The sequence below is a fragment of the Phacochoerus africanus genome, chromosome 4 (genome assembly GCF_016906955.1).
Source record: "Phacochoerus africanus isolate WHEZ1 chromosome 4, ROS_Pafr_v1, whole genome shotgun sequence".
In the NCBI taxonomy this organism is placed as follows: Eukaryota; Metazoa; Chordata; class Mammalia; order Artiodactyla; family Suidae; genus Phacochoerus; species Phacochoerus africanus.
Window position 1 is genome coordinate 89,748,594 of NC_062547.1, and position 21,471 is coordinate 89,770,064.

Here is a 21,471-nt window from a genome sequence, read left to right on the forward strand (position 1 = left end):
CTGTAATGATTGTTTTCAGGGGGGGCCACATTGTGCAGTGGCTTGATTTGGAATCTCAGTTCCGAATCCAGGGATAGAACTCAGACCACAGCAGCGAAAGTGCCGCATCCTAACCACTAGACCATCAGGGAACTCCTTGTAATGAATTTTAAATGAAAACCTTTATTCACCTGACTGGAATTAAAGTTAAAATGTAATTAAAGTTAAATTAAATGTAATTATAATTAAAATGTCCTCTTTCCTCAAATTCATGGCATATCCTGTGTGACCACTATAGATACCAGAGATTTTAAAACCTTCAATCAAGATCCACTAATGGAGAGTGAAATCAATTTAGTGGGTTGTTACCAAGAGCAAGTCGAGGCAGCCTCTTGATAATGGATTGGTAAACAGTTCCAGTGGACAGAACTGGTTTCAGCTCACAGTCGTGGAGGCCACATTGTATGCCTACCTCCTGCTCTCACCAACTATGGCACAGCCTGAGCCTGTTGAGTTCGAGGAGGTGGGAGTGTGGCCCCTGACTAGATGGACCCTGAGCGAGGTGACTATTATGATGCTTAAAATAAGAACAACTTGGTACCTTTATTCAGGCTTATCTAAAAGTCTTTAGTAAAGAGTTCCCTTGTGGCTTAGTGGATTAAGGGTCTGGTATTGTCACTGCTATGGCTCTGGTTACTGCAGTGGCGTGGGTTCAATCCTTGGCCAGGGAATTTCCGCTGGTTACTGCTGTGGGTGTGGCCAAATAAATAAATAAAGATCTTTACTCTCATAAAGGCAGTGTCCCACTATGAGACAAGACTACCTGTCCAAAAATTTGGGCTATAATCTGACTCTGCCAATTAACCCCTCATCTTTGTTGTCTTTGATTTCCACATCACAAATGAAGGGCTTGGACAAGAGGGTGTTTTGTTATCTGATTCCTTCAGTACCAATTGTGTCCATTTAAGAAAGAATGTAGCATTATTGTGGCAACCTGATTGTCCTAAAGTAGTAGCTTTTTAAAAAATAACTAGGAAGTTGTACTCATTTCTGAAATACAGCGTTCCCGTTGTGGCTCAGTGGTAGGGAACTGACTAATATCCATGAGAATGCATGTTCGATTAAGGATCCGGTGGGTTAAGGATCTGGTGTTGCTGTGAGCTGTGGTGTGGGTCACAGATGTGGCTTGGATCCTGCATTCCTGTGGCTGTGGTGTAGGCCAGCAGCTACAGTTCCAATTTGCCCCCTAACCTGGGAACTGCATGAGTGGCCCTAAAAAGCAAACAAAACAAAACAAAACAACCAGCCTAACATGGTAATAACTGCAGTTTTCCTCACATGTTACACTAACTAGGGACATCATTTCAATTTGTAGAAAACAGAAAAGCCACAGTAAAGCAACAGAATGTAAATCCGTCACCAAACAATCTAGAAAATTGAGTTTCCTCCGAAGTATTAGATATCGTGCATCGATTGTTTTGATTAAAGAGATTGTTCTTGTAACTAAAGGTGAGCATCACCTTTCACTTTAGTTCCTGGGTGAAAAAGGACTCAGGTGAGGCGAGGAATCTGGAAACCTGACTTCTAGTCTAGATTCATTGTTCACTTGCTATATTCCTCATTTGTAAAATTGGCCCAATGATCTGTATGGGGCTCTGCTGAAAGGAATGTCAAATTGCTTTAGAAAAATATATGATGTGAGAAACTATTATCTGGGAGTTCCCGTTGTGGAGCAGTGGAAACAAATCAGACTAGGAACCATGAGGTTGCAGGTTCGATCCCTGGCCTCCCTCAGTGGGTTAAGGATCCGGCGTTGCCCTGAGCTGTGGTGTAGGTCACAGACACGGCTCAAATCTGGTGTTGCTGTGGCTGTGGTGTAGGCTGGCGGCTGCAGCTCCAATTAGACCCCTAGCCTGGGAACCTCCATATGCCGTGGGTGTAGCCCTAGAAAGACAAAAAGACAAAAAAAGAAAAAAAGAAAACAAACTATTATCTGATAAATATAGGTTTTCTTTCTTTCTTTCTTTTTCTTTTTCTTTTTTTTTTTTTTTAAATCCTGAAGATGGATCTTCTTTTTCTCTGGTCCAAGCAAACAACCAAGTAAGAAGATCCCAGTTCTTTGAACTGCTTACAAATGTTTTTTCTTGTCTTTTATGCATCTCTATTGTTATCCTTTAAACCCCCCTTATGCTTTCCATGCTTATCTTTTTAAAAAATGCTTGGCAAGGAGTTCCCATTGTGGCTCAGCAGAAATGAACCCTACCAGTATCTATGAGGTTGCGGGTTTGATTCCTGGCCCCGCTCAGTGGGTTAAGGATCTGGTGTTGCTGTGGCATAGGCCACCAGCTGAAACTCCTAGCCTGGGAACTTCCATTTGCCTTGGGTGTGGCCCTAGATTTAAAAAAACAAACAAACAAACAAAAAAACAACTCAGCAAGATTTACAACAGGATTTATTTAAGTCAGTGTGAAATAGAATTAAGAGTTTAAGAAGGCTGTTTTAAATGGAACTGATATCAGTTTCCATTAGTGGCTGAGACAGTATGTGTAATTTGGTCCCCATGCTGTACAGCCAAAAAGAAAGAAAGAGAGAAAGAGAAAGAAAGAAAGAGAAAGGGAAAGGAAAGGAAAGGAGAAGAAAAGAAAAGAAATTTAGTTTTCCCCCTGTAGAAGGAATGAGTGGGCTTCTTTAACCTTTTGTGGATAGATTTTGTTGACAAAGAAAACACAGAGGAGCACCGCAGGGGATTTTAGGTACTCTGATAGCTTCTTATCTCTAATGTAAGAGTTTTCTGATGAAAGAGCCACTGGGCAGGGTGGGGGAGGGTTGGGGGGGCGAGGAGAGGGGAGGGGTCTTATTTTTCCCAGTTTGCTTTCTACATGCTCACGGTTGTTCTTGGATCTTGGAAGCATTTCTGGAGACCAAGACCTGCAGCGGTGTCCCCAGCCACCTTCTGTCAGTTTAAGTCACGTGAGGTTCCCCAAGGAGCCCACTTAATGTTGGTGCATCAAGTAGTGCATTCAGGTCCAAGGTGTTGTCTCACCTGCTGCCTTTTCTTTGTATCCCTCCTCTCCACGCTGCTCCAGGTGTCCCCAGCCTGTATCTCCTCATCTCCTCCCGTAGTAAAGTTTCTCTGATGGACATCAAAGCTTCTGCCTCTACCTGTGACTCTGAGCCTGTCTTCTCTGTGGGGAAAACCTACCAGCGTTCTTTATCAGCTTTTTGCCTTCTTGTGGATCAGGGCAGGGAGAACAAAGCATAGCTTAGAGACCACATTCTAGAATTTTCCTAAGGCTTGGAGTTAAACTAAAAGATAATTTTGTTGGCATGTGGCATTGATTAAGTTTAAAAAATCAGGTTTAAAACCAGGCTCTTCCAAACTTTCTTTCTCCTTCCAATCCTTGCCGGTTGTCTTGAAGGCTACAAACCACATCAGTTAACCACCTATCTAGAAACCGAAGGAAAGCACAGCATGTGGAAAAATTCTCCTTTATTCTGATAAATACAGTTTCAACTGGCTGATTCTCTTTTGACGCTTAAAGATGTCAGCTTGGGAGCCATCTGATTTCAGGCTTGTAGGGCAGTCTTTAAAATCCTTAGAAGCACAGCTGTTCAGGTCTAGAGGCTGAATTTTCGCAAGTCATTCACATGCAGAGTCATTTGTTAGACAAGGATCAAATGATTTTCTGCATGGGTTTCTCCTTCTCACTGCGTTGGTGTCATTCATTGCCATTTGCCTCTTCCCAGTTATTTTTGTTCTAACATATCTTCCACATTTGCGTTGTGCTTTCTCCCACTTCACATCTGTTCAACCGATTTCCCAAACTGCCAGTTTAAGAAGATTAGGTAGCTTGTTACCACTTGTCTCAAAGTTAAGAACCCTCCCCATGAACTTCATCCATTCATTTAGCAAAGATTTGAGGGCCCACCTGTGCTTACCAAATTTGGGGTTTAATCATATCTGGGTTTTACTCCCTTTTCCTGGTACATAAGCTCCTACCTGATAGTCAGGTATGCCTTTCCTTTGTGTTCTGTTCCTCTTTGAAGATGCTAAACCTTTGGAGTAATTACCTGGTGAATGTTGAACAGGTGTTGGACACTTTAGAATTACGATGGTAGTGCTTGGTTTCCTTCCAAACTTAACACCCTTCCTTAAAATTTTCAATTAGGGTGTCCTTCTTGTCGTGCAAACAAAGAGTGGTTAAGATATTTTTGTAGACATGCTGAAAAATTCCACCTTTCACTTTTCCAGTGAGAAACCCAGATTCAGAGTCAAGGTTGCCCAGAGGTGGTGAGAAGCAGGCAGAGCAGGGTGGTGGCCAGTAGACCAGACCCGAGTGGGTGCTGTGCAGGGTCCCCCATACCAGCTTTTAGCCAGCACATCTTCCCAGGATCAGGTTTCAATATTAAAGTTCTAAATAAAGGTTCCCCTCCCCTAAAGAGCTGAAAACCACACTGGATTAGAGGCTCGTTATCTTTAGTTGTTAAAATGGGGAATCTGAGGTCAGTTTGCATAGATTTGGGAAGATCAGCCCACATCTTTGCTTCAGTTTCCCATTTGACAAAATGGCCCAGATCTAACGTAAATCTATACCATGACTTAAAATTTTCACCTTCTGTAGCCAAAGAAAGCAGGAAATAGAAACCTGCTTTTCATTTTTCTTGAAAATCACTAAGTCCAACTCTAGGCTCTTATTTTTGAGTCTAAGCACATCCTAAGCCACTTCTTTATGAGCCCTTTGAACCAGGTTTTAAAATTATTTATGTGATTTTATTCCATTCTGCAGTATTTCCACTTTCCTTTTTAAAAACTCTGGCTTCTGTTAGGAATACACTGTACTGGTTACAGTGAGAAAATTACTCTTGTAATTCTCTTTACCCTCAAACTGTGTTCATGGAATCAGATTATCCCAATGTCCTAGCATTCCCTTGGCCATATGTAGTATATTATAATATCCTGCTCTCCTGAAGGAATGAATTTCATTTCCAAGATGCCTAAACAAGGATTTATCTTAAAGTGCCAGAAAATCTGATTTATTGCCTCACAGATGATTTTTTGGGGCATTGTGTGGTCTATCTTATTTATCCAAACTGAGTCTTGATATCTGCATCTCAAACACTGTTAGTTCCAGACTCAGTATGGTAACCAGTTACGGTTTGGATGTGTCTTTCAGCCCAAGCCACCAGTGCTCACTCACTGATAACCGCTTTTTCTGGAGAGTCCTTACAGTGTAGCTAGAGTTAAAGACTCAGGCTTTCGCTGACACTGCACAGGTTTGAGTCCTGGGTCTGCCACTTGCTACCTATGCAACTTTGGACAAGATACTTCGATTCTCTGAACTTTGATTTCCTCGTATGTAACATGAGGATAATAATGATTGTACCTATGTTGCTACTGAGGGTTGAATTAGGTAATAGGGTGGTTGAAATATCATCTAGCATGTGGCAAATTCTAAGTCTCCGTCATGATAAGTACCTCAGGTATTGTTCACTGACGTAGAGAAAATACTGACTCTCCTAATCATTCTTGAATGTGTTTGAGTCTACAAGTCTTGGTAAAATATTCCTATGTTCCAATAGCTTATTTCTCCAGGAGGATTCTAGCATCATCAGTTGATAACTTCTTGTTCCTAAGCTTTTGCTGTGTACCACATTCTGCTCTTTGGCACTGTGCTTGAGCTGTCATCTCTTTGCAGGGGGTCCCCAAACCTGCATTTCCAGGCCTGGACCCTTTTTAAAGACTCAGTCCTGCACCACTAGGCTCTCCCGCTTTTAGATTCCACACCGCCCCCCCTCCAGCCCCAAGCCCTGGTCTCCGTGGCTTTCATTGGCTAGTATCTCCTCCATCCACCCAGACGTCTGTTGGTTGCTGTGTCCCATCACCCAGAGCCCTCACTATGGAGGGGCTCAGTAATTGTTCAAAGAACAAGAGCTATAATTTCCTTTTAGAGACTGCAATATACGAGTCACACATTTTCTGGGCTCTCTGCCTTTGAAAGCAGGGTGGTTTCTTTTCTCATCTTTAACCTTCTGAGCCCCGTTTCATGAAAACGAAAACCAACCCACATAGCCGTTACTATGCTAACCGCAGGCCCTCTTGAGTGCTGCGAGGTTTGTTCATCATCCCAGGAAGCATCCCACTCTGGTTCTGCTTGCTCTCCACCCGCCTGCTGGTCCAGGAAAAGCGCCACTGACTCCCGTGGAGCCAGACGACCCAGGAGCGCCACCTTGTGGGAGCCCCGGTTGCTGACTGTGGGAAGAAACCGTGTCCCTCCACGACCCAGGACCTGGGGAAATGTCGCCAAAAATGAGATTTTCGATAATTACAAAATGGTTGTCAGGCACACTTATCATGAATAATCTACCTCTGGGTTTAAATAGGGCAAGTACCTTTTAGCTGTCCCAGATTTCTTTTTATTAAGTAGAAGTGTCTATGATTTTAACAGAGCTTTTTGTATGTCCAGTTTTGCATTTTATAAGCACTGGTCAAAAAAAGAAAACTTTATGTCCTAGGCAGTACATCAGAGGAGAGAATTTGTAATTTTTTGGTCAGTTTTTGAAGAGTTATTCTTTTACTTGACTCTTTTTTTGGGGGGGGGGGTGCTGTCCACCACAGCATATATAGAAGTTTCTGGGCCAGGGATTGAATCCTAGCTGCAGCTGTGACCTAACCTACACCACAGCTGCAGCAATCAGGATGGTTAACCCACTGTGCCAGAGGTTGAACCCCCTTCTCAGCAGCAACCGGAGCTGCTGCAGAGACAATTCCAGATCCTTAACCTACTGCTCCACACCAGAAAATCCCATGATGTTTTTTTCATGGCAAAGTTTTGCTGCTGAAAGTGTGACCAGCATCACTGCAGACCTTGTTTGAAAATTAGAATCTCAGCCCCCATTCCAGACCTGCTGCACGCGAATCTGATGATTCTTGTTTGCATGTGACAGTTTGAGACACACAGGAGGAAGCCAGATGGAAGATCTTTGTTCTTGTTTTGCTATAGCCATGTCCTTCCATTCTGCATCTCAGCTCCCTGGTATGACCACCTCTCTTCAGCTTCAGTGGCCCCAGTGTGAAACAGAATTTTGATTCCTGCCTTGCCTGCCCCTGGGTGGGCTGAAATCATATACAGGAGATCACTTTGAATGTGATAAAAACCCTGTGCAAGTGTAAAGGAAAACTATGAGTGAGAATTCTTACATTTCATACTCAGCCATCATTAGATAATCTGCTTTGTATTTGCTACATCCTCAGCAAGCGAATATTCACCTATAACCATCATGATTCAAAGAGTATCTGGGCATGGGAGTTCCCGTTGTGGCGCAGTAGTTAGCAAATCCGACTAGGAACCATGAGGTTGCGGGTTTGATCCCTGCCCTTGCTCAATGGGTTAAGGATCCGGCGTTGCCATGAGCTGTGGTGTAGGTTGCAGAGGTGGCTCAGATCCTGCGTTGCTGTGGCTTTGGCATAGGTCGGTAGTTATAGCTCTGATTCGACCCCTAGCCTGGGAACCTCCATGTCCCGAAGGAGCAGCCCTAGAAAAGGCAAAAAGACAAAAAAAACAAAAAACAAAAAAAAACACAAAGAGTGTCTGGGCAGATTTCACCAAGTTTCCAAAGGTCTCTCTCAGGCTAGTCTTCCCAGAGCTCAGAATAATAACATTACATTCTGTTTTCCTCAACAAGACCTTTCACTCACTTTGCCTTCCTGGGATCTCAGAAGTGTTCCCTCTGTTGCACCCAGGATGGGGGCCCAAGAGGTGCTCAAGGATGCTTGTTGATTAAACCACCAATTAGCCCCCAGCAAGGTCCAAACACCGGCTCGATGTCCTTCACATTAATCCATTTATGATAATCTGATTATTTCTATCATTAGAGACTCAACATAGCCACAGGAGGACTCAGTCATCTCACTAATAAATATCAAACATTCATTAAGCACAGACTCCTTGTGCCTGAGAAAACCTTTGGTAGTGCGTGAAGACAGAAGTAGGCGAGACCATTAACTGTTTACAAACATCATTTCCTTTCCCTTTGAGGTGGGGGAGGGGGTGGGACAAAGGCGGGGGGCGGGGGGGAAACAGCTGCAGGATGTTACTGTCTTCTGTTTGCATGTATTTAGAAAGAAAAATCAGTGGCCAAGAAGCTCTTGGAAAATAAACAGGTGAAATTTTGGGAAAACTTATCCTCTGAAGGTGTTGCCCCAGATACCAGTGACTCCTGTTCCTGAAGAAAGGGTACCGACTGCCAACAGTGCAACTGAGATGTTGAGAAAAATGAATGACACTGTTCTCCACCAAATAGGGGCCCACACTAATGCCATTCAAAATAAATTAGACTTGTGCTTTAGCTACACTCTGTGAAATGATGGACTTTCTGCCCCTAATTTGCTAAACAGCACAAAAGTATGCTGTTTTCTTTGGATCGGATCGGTTGCACTTAGCAATATTCTCTCTCGTCTTTGAAAAGAATTCAGAACGTGAGTGCTTCAAAATTACTTTCCCTAAGTTAAAATGTAGTTATAACAAGTAATTTATGTGGGAGCAAAAGTAAACCCCCAGGCCTGCACGTACAAAGACAGCCTTTCAGAATCAGATCCCGGAAGTCATCTGTGGACACCTGGCAATCCCAGGATGCTGCCCACGTGCTGTCGGTGTTTTATGAGAATGCATGTAAGAAAGGAGTGTGAAAGCACTACAGCCTTACCTTTTTTACTTTGGAGAAATTTCAAATCGAGAGAAAATGCCAGAATAAAGCCAGGTGCACTGATACACCTCTGGAGTCGCTCTTGGTTAGTGTGTTGACCACACGTGCGTGTTCTTCTTCCCTCTCCCTTCCTCTCTCACGTTCTCTCTCTTTCCTCCCCTCCCCCAACAGGAGCACAGACCTGCTCTTAAGTAGCTCTGGCAAAATGACCAAATTCAGGACAAGTAACATGAATAGAATGCTCTCGACTGTACATAGTTCTGACTCTCTTTTTGCCCATTGTCCCGGTAATGCCCTGTATAGCGTTTCCCCCTTGATCTCGATCTAATCCAGGCTCATCTGTTGCATTTAGCTGTGGTCTCTTTGGTGTCCTTTAAACTGGAGCCCTTTCTCAGTTTCTCTTCGTATCCGATGACATTAACATTTTTAGAGCCTGTAGGCCAGTGCTTCCTCTCAAGGCAAGTGCGGGATTATGCATTTGGGGCAAAAACCCTAAGGGATGCTTCTTCCCGGAGCGTTACATTCAGGGGTCCATGATGTTGGTTTGCTCCGTTACTGGTGGTGACATTGCTGATCTCTTGGCTAAGGTGGCATCTGTCAGAGTCTCCCTTTGTGATTAATAAATAGTCTCTAATAGTGGTGTGTGTCAAGGGGGTGAGGGCTCCGACTCTCTTAATTCTGTTCCCCATATATTTCAGTATCCCATGACCTTTTCTAATCACTTATTACTGCTTTTGTCAAAAATGGTGATTTCCTAACTCTTTCATTCCTTTGCATTTATTACAAGTCCACTGTGAAGGGTAGTTTTCTGTTCTCCTCTCTTCGTGTGTTTATCTATTTATGTATTTGTTTGTGGGCATCAATAGGGACCTGCAGATTGTTTCAGTTCACTAGGTTAATACGTATTACTCTCCTTGTTTTTTTTTTTTTTTTTTCCATCTTTTTGTCTTTTTAGGGCTGTACTCACGGCATATGGAGGTTCCCAGGCCAGGGGTCTAATCAAAGCTGTTGCTGCTGGCCTGTGCCACAGCCACAGCAGCACCAGATCCGAGCCGTGTCTGTGACCAACATCGCAGCTCATGGCAAAGCCGGATCCTTAACCCATTGAGTGAGGCCAGGGATTGAACCCACAACCTCACGGTTCCTAGTTGGATTAGTTTCTGCTGCACCATGACAGGAACTCCCTCTCCTTATTCATTTTGATGCTCACCTTGTCCCAGCTTTGTCCAGTGGGTGCCCCCTCGGTCCTATGCCTGTGTTTGCTTGATACAGCCCATTTGGTGTTTGGGTGTGTGGGTGTCACTTACCCTTTAGCTTATCTGTACTAAAGTTTTTTTTTTATTCACGCCACTGCCCAAATGACAGCTTTTATCCTTGCAGCAAGTCTTTTCTTGATCTATTGCTTTGCCCCAGTTACTGATCTTTCTCATGGTCCCATGGGAGACCAGACAATTAAATTGGCCCTTACAGGACAATCGGTTAGGATGAGGGCGCCAACGAAAAACTCTTTATCCTCTTGGGTCAACCAAGGAAGGAGCCTTGGTTGAGAAAGAAAAAGTAGATATAGAGGAAATATATCATCACCCCCTAGAGCTGGAGGATGAATAGAAATAAACCTGTGGAGGAAGCACAGTGTTCCAGGCTAAGGGAAACCTATTTCTTTAAGGAATTCCTGCCCTTCCAGGAGCCTGTCAGCAGGGCCCCATCCCCAGCCAATTAGGTCAGGATCTCTAAGGGAGAGTCCATACATTTTAATTTCCATACAGAACGTCTAGAGAATTTATCGTGAAGAGTGGTGTTCTGTGTCACAGAGCTACACCCTTCAAAACCAAAATTTTAAAAGATCCCTTTAGGAGTTCCCACTGTGGCTCAGCAGTCACCAATCCGACTAGTACCCATAAGGACACAGGGTCAATCCCTGGCCTCGATCACTGGGTTAAGGATCCCATGTGGCTGTGGCTGTGGTATAGATTGGCAGTTGTGGGTCCGATTTGACCCCTAGCCTGGGAACTTCTGTATGCCATGGGTGTCCCCCCCCCCCAAAAAAAAAACCCAAAATAAATAAATATAAAATGATCCATTTTACTTTCCAGGATTTTGAACTCAACAACGAACTAAAGATGAATGTCCTAAATTTGCTCGAAGAAGTTTTGCGAGACCCAGACCTTCTTCCCCAAGAAAGGAAAGCCACGGCGAATATCCTGAGGTAAAGGCAGCTGCAGGTGCTTCTTAACTACGCTGTTTGGTTTGTGCTGTGTTCATAGAAAAGAAGGTCCTGGAGTTCCCGTCGTGGCGCAGTGGTTAATGAACCTAACTAGGAACCATGAGGTTGTGGGTTCGATCCCTGGCCTCGCTTGGTGGGTTAAGGATCTGGCGTTGCCGTGAGCTGTGGTGTAGGTTGCAGATGCAGCTCGGATCCCGAGTTGCTGTGGCTCTGGCATAGGCTTGGCAGCTACAGCTCCGATTAGACCCCTAGCCTGGGAACCTCCATATGCCGAGGGAGCGGCCCTCGAAAAGGCAAAAAAGACAAAAAAAAGAAAAAGAAAAAGAAAAAGAAAAGAAGGTCCTGCCAACCAGAAGGAGTAGCTTAGACTCCCAGGGTTGGCAGGAGTTCTGTCCTCACTGGTAAAGTGGCCTTGGCGAGATTTCCGACCAGGCAACATAACTGGGGAAGAGTACAGTCACTCCTGTTTGAGTGGCAGACAGGGTTTACTGTAGAACCAGATGCCTTGAGGACCCTCCCCTGCAGGCCCAGCCCAGCAGGCATCCCAGAGTTGTTTCTTCCTCACGTGGCTCTAACTGTTTATGGAAAGCTTACATTATGAGCTGGGTGAGTGGCGATTCTATGGGACGCTCATGCATCTCGTTTGTGGATGTGCCACCCCAAAGTAGCTGTTTTCTTTGGCTTGTTTTGCTGGTCCTGGACCGATTTGACTGTCATCTTCTTAGGTGTGAATTTCCACATCATGTAGCTTGTGTACATTTGGATCCCATGCTTCCATGGGACAAAGTCTTGAACTTCGGGTGTCCCACTGGGAGGCTGCTGGTGTCTGTTGTGACAGCCAGCATCCAAGCAAGTCACAAACTTTCTTATGGCTTCGTGAACTGGGTGGATTTTTTTTCTAGTGCCCTCTCTGTGAAGAAGGGAGCCATCTGTGTCTCTGTGTGGACATTTCAGTGGCAGCTGTCCACCTCACTCATAGCTGTCTGCCTGCCTCTGCTTGGGGTGCAAAGCCTGGCCCCTATCTGCCAGGGCCTGGTGCTCCTTTCCCATTCTGACTTCTTTGTCCCTCTTCATTTGCAACCTCTGGAAAGAATCCTTCCTTTTTTTCTGTGCTTGACTCTTGTTTCTTTGTTAGAGGAGAGTCCACTTAGTTCAATGGAGAGTCCATTTTATTTCAGTCCACCCTTCCTGATGCAGCAATGCCTGCTAACAATTGGCCCATAAGTCATTCTTACCCCATTAGCTCAAGATCCCATAGCTGGACCCTTCTTTGGACTACAGGCTATTATGGGTTGGACTGTGTTCCCCCTCAAAAATTTGTCAAGGTTCTAACCTTGAGTACCTCACCGTATGACCTCATGCGGAAATAGGGCCATGCAGATGTAATTAGTAAGGACGAGGTCATCATACTGGAGTAGGGTGGGCACCTAATCCAGTGTGACTGGTGTCCTTTGAGAAGATGACCATGTGACATAGAGGGAAATACAGAGAGAATGCCAGGTGAGGATGGCGCAGACTTTGGAGGGAGGCAGCTGCAAGCCAAGAAATGCCATCGCTGGCAAACCTCCAAAAGTTGGGGAAAGACGAGGAAGGATTCCTCTACAGGTTTCAGAGGGAGCATGGCCCTGCAGACGTCTTGATTTTGGACTTTGAGCCTCTAGAGCTCTAAGACAATGAATTCCTCTTGTTTTAAGTTTGTTGTACTTGTTTAGCGCAACCCTAGGAAACTGGGCCTTCTTCCCTTTTTCCTCCTATGGAAAGGGCTAGGTCAGCTTAGGGCCTCTGTTCCTATGGTTATTTTCAGATTTTAAAATTATAAATACATTTGCAGATAAAACCTGGTGTCGGTGGGTGAGTGGTTATGTCCGTGAGTGACTGCTGTTCCTCTTTTCTCCATGTAAACAGTTGATGCTGCTCTTTGTGTTTAAAACACTGATATATAACAACTCTGTTCTGGAAATCTGTGCCCCTAGATTCATGTGACTAAATTGCCGGCAGGGAAATGAGGGTGCTCAGGCTGTTGGGACTGGCCAGGGTGAGGCCCTCATGTTGCCCAGCCCCTCACAACACTCATGCCAGACATTACCCATTAATCCCGAGGGCTTTCTCCCTGCCCCTGCAGGTGAGCTCAGAACTCAGCTGACTGATACTACTGCTTCAGATGAACCTTCTTTACAATCCTGGGTCTTTATTATTCATCAAGCTTAAGATGTACACATTCTTCTTCTTCTTCTTCTTTTTTTTTTTTTTTTGTCTTTTTAGGGCCACACCCATGGCATATGGAAGTTCCCAGGCTAGGGGTCAAATCAGAACTACAGCTGCCGGCCTTGGCCACGGCCACAGCCACGCCAGATCCAAGCCTTGTCTTTGACCTACACCACAGCTCATGGCAACGCCGGATCCTTAACTCACTGAGTGAGGCCAGGGATCAAACCAGCATCCTCATGGATACTAATGAGATTTGTTTCTGCTAAACCATGATGGGAACTTCATATTCTTCTTTCTGAATAAGTGCTAATTCTAATAAGAATTAGAGGTGTAAGGCTGATAAAGAGGAGAAACTTTAGTAGATGGTACAGCCTGGGAGCATAACACCTCGCAGAGTTTAACATGTAAGGTGTCACAGGTTTAAATCTTGGCTCAGCCACTAATAGCTGTCAAGTTTCTTAATCAGTCTAAACCTTATTTGCCTGATTTATGAAGTGAGGCTATCAAGACCTACCTCACTGGGGTGTTGTAAAGATTATGTGTTGTAATATGTGTAAAGAGGTTAACACAAGGCCTGAATCATAATTAGCACTCATATCACTGCTACAGGTGTTGTTGTTATCGTTGTTACGAGAAAGCACTGACAGTAGCTCTTGGGAAAAATAGTTTCAGCCGTCAAGGTGACACAGCCCAAGTAAAACCAGGCTAGATCTTAGTCAGACTCAACTTTCTTTAGGCTTCATTGCCTTGTCTATAGAAAAGAGATTGTAATAACTTTAACAACCTATAATGGAATATAACCTTCAAAAATACCGAATCACTGTGCTGTAGACCTGAAACTAACACAATATTGTAAATCAACCATACTTCAATTAAAAAATAAAAACTAATTTAGTTTGTGTCAGCTGAGTCTCTGGGGCACTAACTTATCTTCCCAATAAGCCAGTGAACAGATTTGTGCAAAAAACCCTGGTGCAAGAAAACAAGTGATATTAGATTAAATTTCGCCGGCCAAGTAATTCATTCTACCTGCACTGTGTTTGAAGGTCCTGGCCCTGGCACATGAGATTGTGATTATAGGAGGAATAAATAATACATTAATTTTTAGGATTTTTGAGTGATTTTCAATATCGGATGCTCATGCTTATATGTATGAAATTTAGGTTCTTAAAAATCATGTCAGAGTGATTAGAAAGTAGAGTAGGAAGTAGGACCTAGAGAGAGCCATTAACGGAAGGAATGTTATCATTTATGAAATCTCTTTGTGAAAAAAAAATCACGGGGTATATGAGAAAGAAACAGAAATCAAAAGAATTATTTAATAACCCTGAAAATTAAAAATATTTTCAACTTCATTTCTTAATTTGAAAACAAATGGAGAATTATTTTCAGCCGTAACTAGGAGAATTTAGTATTAAACATTTCCATGCATTTCTAGACATCTGCACCCTGCCCCCCCCTCCCTTTTTTTTTAACTGTACCAGAGCAATGGGCTCAAGTAAGCCTGGAAGAAGGAAAGCCATGGGGAGGAAGAGGTGGTCTGGCAGGTCCCAGAAGCAACAAGAGATTAAACCATTCATAAGGTGGAGAGGAGCAGAGCCTAAAGCAGGCCACGCCCTGGGCCCAAGCCTGCCAATCCCAGTAGCAAGCAAGCTGCCAAGAGGGTGCAGACCAATTTAAGGACAGAGGCTGCTTGCTCTTGGCTCTGTTTTTTAAGACTACATGATTTCTAGACCTTGAGTCCCCCGGTTCCCACCTTTACTTAAAAAAAAAAAAAAAGACTACATGATTTCTACAATTGAAGGAGAAATTTTCTGGTCATAGAACTTGGATAATCCCATTTCCCTTGAAGTTTCTTAACTGGCATTTCTCTTATAAATGCACAAAATTTTAAACTGATTATACTGAGTGATAGATGTGGGGGAAAAGTAGGATCCTGGAATAGTCATCAAACTCTATAAGTATTCAGAACACTAGAAGTAAGTCCATCTTATATTGGACCTGGACCAGAGTTAGAGAGGCCTTCACATCTGTAGGGAACATTTCTGAACATTCTTCTTGGAGAATACAAGTTAGGATTGTGAGAGATTAAAAATAAATAAAATAAATAAGCCCTGGGAGTTCCCTTGTGGTGCAGGGGGTTAAAGATCTAGCATTGTCACTCCTGTGGCACAGGTTCAGTCTCTGTCCTGGGAATGTGCATGTGCTTCGGGCATGGCCAAGAAAAAAACAAAAGCCCCTGACGTTAAAGATTTATATGCATTCAGGTCAGGTAAGCGATATAAACATGAAATGTGTATTTGAACATATATTACATGAAAACAGTGAAGGGAAAGCTTTCTATGCTGAGTCATCCCCACCTCACAGCCTCACAGGGGTTGCTTTATGATGAGAAAGCTTAATTGGCATAGGTAGTTTGTGACCCTGTTTGGCAATAAAACGTTTCCTCAAAACTTTCATATTCCTAAAATACCACCCCCTCCCATGTTGTCTGACTAGCTGGCTTCTGAATCTATGCAGTGTATTTGGTTTTCTGTTGATTTTTTTGTTTTTTGTTTTGTTTAATTAGAGTATAGTGGATTTACAGTGTTGTGTCCATTTCTGCTGTTCAGCATAGTGACCCAGTAGACAACCAACATGCCACAGAATGAAAGGAAACAGTGATTACCTTCTTGGATGGTCAGCTGGAATGGGTTCAGGACATGGAAAGGAGACTCACAAACCCACACAGCCCGAAGCAACAGCAGCAGCAGCAGACTTTTTTTTTTTTAAGAACACTACTTTATTCAAATTGCTTCACACAACAAACCAGCTATTCAAATGAACAGACCCCTTGGCAACCACAAGTCTATTCTCCAAGTCCATGATTTTCTTTTCTGTGGAAAGATTCATTTATGCCATGTAGTAGATTCCAGATAGAAGTGATATCATATGGTATTTGTCTTTCTCTTTCTGACTTACTTCACTCAGTATGAGAATCTCTAGTTCCATCCATGTTGCTGCAAATGGCATTATGTTGTTCTTTTTTATGGCTGAGTAGTATTCCATTGTGTGCTTGGGGTTATTAGACGCAGACTATTGCCTTTGGAATGGATTAGCAATGAGATCCTGCTGTGTAGCACTGGGAGCTATGTCTAGTCACTTATGATGGAGCCTGATAATGTGAGAAAAAAGAATGTATACAAGTATGTGTACCTGGGTCTCCATGCTGTACAGTAGAAAACTGATAGAACACTGTAAACCAGCTATAATGGAAAAAAATAAAAATCATTATAAAAAAAGAAGTAAACAGAAGTATCAGGGATATGTTGGACAATAAACTATAGTTATAAAAAAATGAACAGGCTGAGGTAAAAGTTTTACTTGGTTTAATCAAATTAGTTTACCAGATTCAAAGGAAATCCAGTTGATTGTGCTTCTGTGCAACTTTGTCAGGCTAAGGTGCTCTCATGGGGATGTTTATATGTGGCACATGAACATAGGAATACATGTACATTTGCATATCATTTCAAAAAGGTTTATAGACCCTTAGACATTTTTTAGTGGTAATTTAGAGTTAAGACGTTGTGTTCTAAGGGGACTTTTTTTTTTAAAAATAGAGAACAGTTTTTTCATTTATAGATTCTTTTGAAGAGAAATGTTAGGTAACTTACTGGGACCAGACGTATTTTGGAACATTAGGGTAAGATCCTTGAGAAGGGGAACATTTGAATAGAAGCTAAATAACTTCTGGACCATTTCTTTCCAAGGGAAGAATATTGCCCAGCCTCATAAACAAGACTTTTTCCACGGGTACACGTCGTTATATGGCCACTGATCTCCCTCCAAGAACCTCGACTGCAGTAGAAAGAATGACATGCGCTTTGGGAAAGAGCCACTTTTCCCCCATGTAGCCTTTAAGTGTGATGTAATGGTCTTTGGAGAAAGAGTTGCACTGACTTATTTTTTTTCTTCACCTTAACCTGCCCTTTACCGTGTGATGACTTTTTCTACTCACGAATGATATGGCTAATTGCAGACAAGAGGGCTGCCACTCCTGTAATCTAGAAGGATTCTGCTCCCTGGTAAGCAGCCGAGAGTTCTTGTTAGAAAGAAGGAAACTAGAGGAAAGGGAATTGACTTTTTTTTGTGTGTGTGTGTGTGTGTGTGTGTGTGTGTGTGTGTGTGTGTGTGTTCAATGCCAGACCCTTGAACAGGTGTCTTTCACGAGCCTGCTTAAGACGAGCAAGAGCAGCAGCAAAGCACAACTGGACTGAACCCTGGGCAATTTAGTCCATTTTTTGGAGCTTTTTTTCCCTCCTCTATAAAATGAAGATAATAACACTTACTTTAAAGGGACTTTTTACAATTCAGGAGAGACCGTGTGTCAGGTGGTTAGTACGTGCCCGGCATGAAATGGGCATATAGTTACCCAATTCGGTTGATTTTGTATTTTTGAGGGTGATAGTTTAGTTGTAATCAATTTAGAACACACAGAACCTCACGTTATTATTGCTTTTTAAAACTAGCATCCTCCAGCAGTTCCCGCTATGGCACAATGGGATCAGCGGCACTTTGGGAGTGCTGGGATGCAGGTTCCATCTCCGGCTGGGCACAGTGGGTTAAGCATCAGATCCCTGGCCGGGGAACTCCATATGCCGTGGGGCAGCCAAAAACAAAAACAAACACACAAACAAACAAAACAGTGTCCTCCAGCAGACAGGCTACGGGGTTGGACACTTTAAATATTTTAATCCTTTTAGTATGTGATTTGATTTCACTTTAGGAAACTTAAAATGCTTAGTCCAGATGGCAAATTATATAATCAGGCTAAGTCTCCCGGACTCTGAACTTCTGTTGGACATGAAGTATGACTCTTGCTCTGAAACCAGCTCCCACCTTAACTTATGGATTTATTTATTCATTTGTCACTGATTAAAAGAAATATATTTGTTGAGAGCTGAGTAACACTGGGTGTGGGGATGTGGGACCAATTGTGTCCCAGGAAAGTCCTTCTGGGAAGCCAAGGGGACGTGTTTACCTGCTGGCTTCTACCTCCAGTTGCTCCAACTCTTGCTACCTTGGAACCCCCCTGAGCCTCTGGTCTACCTGGGTAGGGAGGCGGCAGCCTTGCATCTTCTTGCCACAGCATCAGCAGAAAAGGGCCAGGGTAGGGACTGGAGGCGCGTGGATGAGCACTCAGACCCGAGTTAGAAGCCCTGACTGAGAGCAACACAAGGCACCGGGATTCACGGCAAGGATCCTCTCAATAAAAAGCACCAGCTCACCCTCCACTCCCCTTTCCGGGGCGGCAGGGGCAGGGCGCCTATTTTATTCACAACCTTGTATGTAACAGGTTGGCTCCTTGTTAGAAGTCAGCTCTCTCCATGAGCCTTCTGTGCCTTTAACGTGTGTTTTCCTGTTTCTTCAACCCCGTCTTCAATTCATGTCTCTGCAGCCTTGCAGATCCAAACCTTCCAGCTTTCCATCAGGGGGAAAACTGAGCTGCATTTAGGCATTTCATTTCTGGGATGTCTATTTTCTTTTCATGGAGGATATTCTGACTCTTTTTTTTTTTTTTTTAGGGCCCTTTCACAAGATGATCAAGATGACGTCCACCTAAAACTAGAGGATATAATTCAATTGGTAAGTTCAGCCATGGTCTTATTCTTGCACAATTAACATGCAGCACTTCTCTCTCAGGGGCGAGCACAGTGTCCATGACAAATAATGGGGTTCTGGACTGTGTATTCTGTCGACAAAGCTGTGTGAGATGGACAGGAACTGGCTTGGGGCTTAGCACTTGATCCATGATGTGAATGTCGGCTGGTATTTCTGAGTGTCCTGCTGTTTGCTTCATGGCTGGGATCTAGGATGGACGTTGTACTCCCATTGCTACAGGGAGCTGACGGGCACCTCGCTTCCAGGTGTATTTCACGCCCTGCCCTCCTCTCTTGCAGACAGACTGTCCGAAGGCCGAGTGCTTTGAGACCCTGTCGGCCATGGAGTTGGCCGAGCAGATCACACTCCTGGACCACATCATTTTCAGGAGCATTCCCTACGAGTGAGTGTACCTCACAGCAGCAGGGCCTGCTGCCCGACGGGTGACATTGTTCCCAGGCAGACATGTATGCAGAGGCGTGGGGTTTTATTTTATTTTATTTTATTTTAGTCTTTTGTCTTTTTAGGGCCACACCGTGGCACGTGGAGGTTCCCAGGCAGGGGTCGAATTACTCAGCTGTAGTTGCCGACCTGTGCCACAGCCACAGCAACAGAAGATCTGAGCCAAAGCTGCGACCTACACCACAGCTCATGGCAACGCTTGATCCTTAACCCACTGAGCGAGGCCAGGGATCAAACCTGTGTCCTCATGCATAGAGTAAGGGATGCTCCCTTAAGTTCCTCCCCACCCCCACAAGCTGTCATAATCAGCAGCTTCACACGCAATGCCTTTGTTTGGACAAATCCCAGGTGTTGCCACAAGTCCTCCATGAATTAATAACTAAATGGAAGGTGAGGGAGGGCCTGGGCAAGAGGCGTGAGTGAGTCCACGTCCCATGAAGAAAGGAGGATGATGGAGGGACAAGCGTGGCAAGGTGATGGTTAGAGCTATAGCTATGCTGGCAGTGTAAAAGACAGGGCCAGAAGATGCTCCTGCAAGCTTTTCTCTTCTGCACTCTATCTTATTTCCCTCCCCCTCCCCTTTCAGCACTCCTGGACCTATCCATGAACATGGCGGAAAAAAAAGGAATGTGACCCCCTTGGCTGTACATATGAACCCAGGGATTGTTTGATGACTTGACTTAGGAGCCCCAGATCCTACCTACCTCTTCCCCCCACCTCCTGACAACCCTCCAGTGTAGTGAGGATTCGGGAGGGAGGAGAGGGTAACCTCTGGGGAGGAAGAGAAAGAGCAAAGCCCGGACCCATGTGGTTGCCCTTGGTGTGGTCCCTTCCGGGAACCCTTCTCACCTCTCCTCCTTGTCCCCTCTGGGCCGATGGGAACAGGTCCCAGTTATTTTCAGCTGTGGAATTAGCGTACCTTTATGTTGGACAGCCTTGCAGGATGAGGACAGCACCACCCACATCATGGGACAAGGAGCCTTCCACAGGGACCTGGTCAACATTTCTGGGATAAGAATGTCAGAGCAGAGTTCCCGTCATGGTGCAGCGGAGACGAATCCGACTGGGAACCATGAGGCTGTGGGTTCGATCCCTGGCCTTGCTCAGTGGGTTAAGGATCCGGCATTGCCGTGAGTGGTGGTATAGGTCACAGACGCGGCTCGGATCCTGTGTTGTGGCTGTGGCTACAGCTCCAATTGGACCCCTAGTGTGGGAACCTCCATATGCTGTGGGTGTGGCCCTAAATAAAGACAAAAGACCAAAAAAAAAAAAAAAAAGAATATGTCAGCAATTTCATCTTAAGTTAGTTTTGGTAATGCCTCGACAAAATAACTCCTGTGTGCTCTAGCTGGCTTGTCCCTTGCTTGCTGTGATCTGGTCACCCACTCATGAGTGAAATGAAGGAGCAGAGCTGTTATTTGGAAGATAGACCTGCTACCAGGCTGAGTTCCCACCACAGTCACTGCGGTCATCATGTGAACCGGCTGTAAAGTGCTAACAAGGGCATTTGGTCATTGAGCCCTTACCACGTGTGGGCTCTGGGGAGAACAAAGGAAAGTTCCTGCCCGTGGAATTGACATTCTCCTGGAGAAAGAGCACAGTGGAGCAAAACAGGCTGTTCTTGATTAACATTTTTGGTAGTGATGGATTTTTCAAGCCTTGGGCTAAGGCTTAAGAATTTTTTAACAGCTGATCCAGGGAAAATGGTTTTGGTTTCTGAGCTAGGACTTAACCTCTTTATTCCTCTTGTCATTGTTTTCCAATTTCAGAGAAGCTTTTCTAATAGGGACAGAGTTCCAAACATTTATAAGAGAAAGCAGAAAATTGAAAAACCGTTTTCTTTTTGCCATCAAGGGGTAAAATGTTAGGATGGAGCTACAAGTCATTTGTGCTGATCAGGAGCAGCGGGAATTAGGCAGTGTCAAGCTTTATGTATCTAATACTCACAGTAATTTTTCAGGATCCTAGACACCCTTTAAAAAACTCAGTTGATTTTGTGTTTTTTTTTTTTTTTTTTTTAACTTGCAGAGAATTCCTTGGGCAGGGGTGGATGAAGCTGGATAAAAATGAAAGAACACCTTACATTATGAAAACCAGCCAGCACTTCAATGATGTGAGTAAAAGCATTAAAGGAAAACCTTGGGCAGGCGTCTTACAGGAACATGAGTCCCAGGGTTTTCCCACTCCACCTCTAAATTATTTTATTTTATTTTATTTTTTGTCTTTTGCCATTTCTTGGGCCGCTCCCGAGGCTT

General features: G+C 44.1%; 1 protein-coding gene across 4 annotated transcripts in view; it reads left to right on the forward strand.

The window, feature by feature from the left end:
- The window catches only part of RASGRF2 (Ras protein specific guanine nucleotide releasing factor 2), a 259,593-nt gene that overhangs the window by 218,638 nt on the left and 19,484 nt on the right, over positions 1-21,471 (forward strand). For all 4 annotated transcript variants that reach the window (XM_047778205.1, XM_047778206.1, XM_047778207.1 and 1 more), the window contains 4 exons: positions 10,776-10,888; positions 18,679-18,739; positions 19,054-19,157; positions 21,245-21,329. In XM_047778205.1, the coding sequence (XP_047634161.1) occupies positions 10,776-10,888; positions 18,679-18,739; positions 19,054-19,157; positions 21,245-21,329 (363 nt within the window). The remainder of the gene's footprint in view (positions 1-10,775; positions 10,889-18,678; positions 18,740-19,053; positions 19,158-21,244; positions 21,330-21,471) is intronic.